Genomic DNA, 2,255 nt, shown 5'->3' with positions numbered 1-2,255 from the left:
TGGGGCATTGCATAGCCCGAATGGCATTCTTCTATAGGCAAAAACTCCAAATGGGCATGTAAAAGAGGTCTTTTCCTGGTCTTTTAGATCCACCACTATCTGATTATATCCGGAGTAGCCATCAAGGAAACAATAGTAGGCATGGCCGGCTAATCTCTCAAGCATCTGATCAATAAAGGGAAGAGGGAAATGGTCTTTACGGGTGGCATCATTTAGCCTTCTGTAGTCAATGCACATCCTCCATCCTGTCACAGTTCTTGTGGGAATAAGTTCATTCTTCTCATTAACGATGACCGTCATCCCACCCTTCTTTGGTACTACTTGGACTGGACTTATCCATGAGCTGTCAGAGATGGGATAGATTATCCCTGCATTCCACAACTTCACTACTTCTTTTTGGATGACTTCTTTCATAGTGGGGTTTAACCTTCTCTGGGGTTGAATCACTGGTTTGGAGTTGTCCTCCAGGAGGATTTTATGCATGCACACTGTTGGGCTAATGCCCTTCAGATCATCAATAGTCCATCCTAGTGCATCCTTGTGGGCTTTGAGTACATCAATAAGTTCTTCTTCTTCCCTTTTTGTTAGGGATGAATTGATGATCACAGGGAAACTCTCTGATGTGCCAAGGAATGCATATTTGAGATGGGTGGGTAATGGCTTCAGTTCTTGTTTTTGTACTTCTTCTTTCTTATCTGATTTTGCCTTTTGGTCAGTAGAGATCTCAGCTGCCTATTCCTTGGTTGTCTCTTGACCACTTTCCTCTTCTTGTTCATGCTGGTTAGCTTCCAACACTTCTTCCACCAAGTTTTCTATCATGTCCACACTTAAGTAGTCTTCTTGTTCGGGGATATGCTGCATTGACTTGAAGACATTTATGACCATTTGCTCATTGTGTACTCTGAAGATCATTTCTCCTTTTTCCACATCAATTATAGCTCTTGCGGTGGCTAAAAATGGTCGTCCCAGGATGATTGAATTGTTTCCTTCCTCTTCAGTGTCCAAAATTACAAAATCTGCGGGGAAAATAAACTCCCCAATCTTTACTAACAGATTTTCCACAATTCCGTTGGGTGTCTTAATTGATCTATCAGCCATGACTAGTGACATCCTGGTGGGTTTGAGTTCTTCTATAGCAAGCTTCCTCATCATAGACAAGGGCATCAGGTTGATACTGGCTCCAAGATCACAGAGGGCCTTGTCTAGTGTCATGTTGCCTATGGTACAGGCGACTACAAAACTTCCTGGGTCTTTGAGCTTTGGTGGAATCCCTTTTTGAAGTACCGCGCTACATTCTTCAATGAGGAGTATAGTCTCCTTCTCCAACCAGCTTCTTTTCTTGTTGATGAGTTCCTTCAAGAACTTGGCATATAAGGGCATCTGTTCCAATGCCTCAGCCAGGGGAATGTTGATTTCCAACTTCTTGAAAGTTTCCAGGAATTTGCGGAAGTGTTGATCTTTGGTTTCTTTGTTGAACCTCTGTGGATATGGCAGTGGAGGGTTGAGGTCCTTCTCCTTTTTCTGTTGTCCTTGAATTGCTTCTTCTTCTTTCTTTTGTGTACTGATTGGCTGGTCTTCTTCTCCTTTGGAGTTCTCTGTGTTCTTGTTTGGCACCATATTTTGATCATTGGCTTCTTCTGCATTTGTTGGCTTTTTGCTGCTCTCCACTTGTTTCCTCGTAGTGTCATTGTTGCTTACCAATGTTCTCCCACTCCTTAACTGTATCACCTTACATTCTTCCTTAGGATTTGGGATTGTGTCACTTGGCAGAGAACTTGATGGCCTTTCAGTTGCAAAATGTTTAGAGAGCTGGCCTATTTGTCTTTCCATGTTCTTGATGGAAGCTTCTTGATTTTTGGCCGTCATTTCTTGATGTTTCCATAGCTTGTCTATCAAGGTTTCCAGGTTAGTGATTCTTTGAGATTCAGGGGGTGCTTGTGGTTGGTTGTGAGATATGGGTGGTTGATGATAGGTGTTTTGGTTGATGGATTGGTTATGGGTTGGATAATGGTTGGAGTTGGGGTAGGTGTTTTGTGGTTTTCTGAATGAATTTTGGTTGTTGTTCTGCTGGTTGTTCCTCGGGTTATTTTGTGTTGTGTTTCTTTGCCATGATTGTTGGTTATGGTTATGGTTATCTCCCATCTAAGATTGGGGTGATTCTTCCAGGACGGGTTGTAGGTCTCACCATAAACTTCATTCTGTCCAGGATTTTGGTTATGCATGTATTGCACTTGCTCCTGTTGTTGCTCTTCTTG

At 42.5% G+C, this 2,255-nt stretch overlaps 1 protein-coding gene across 1 annotated transcript in view; it reads right to left on the bottom strand.

The window, feature by feature from the left end:
- Positions 1–1,866, bottom strand: part of LOC107472494 (uncharacterized) — a 3,955-nt gene extending 2,089 nt beyond the window's left edge. The window contains exon 1 of the mRNA XM_016092017.1: positions 1,012–1,866. Within this exon, the coding sequence (XP_015947503.1) occupies positions 1,012–1,866 (855 nt within the window). The remainder of the gene's footprint in view (positions 1–1,011) is intronic.
- Positions 1,867–2,255: the final 389 nt, after the last annotated feature.

Source organism: Arachis duranensis, unplaced genomic scaffold, assembly GCF_000817695.3.
Source record: "Arachis duranensis cultivar V14167 unplaced genomic scaffold, aradu.V14167.gnm2.J7QH unplaced_Scaffold_128317, whole genome shotgun sequence".
Classification (NCBI taxonomy): Eukaryota; Viridiplantae; Streptophyta; class Magnoliopsida; order Fabales; family Fabaceae; genus Arachis; species Arachis duranensis.
The sequence above is the reverse complement of the archived record's forward strand: the minus strand, read 5'-3'. Positions and strand labels throughout refer to the sequence as shown.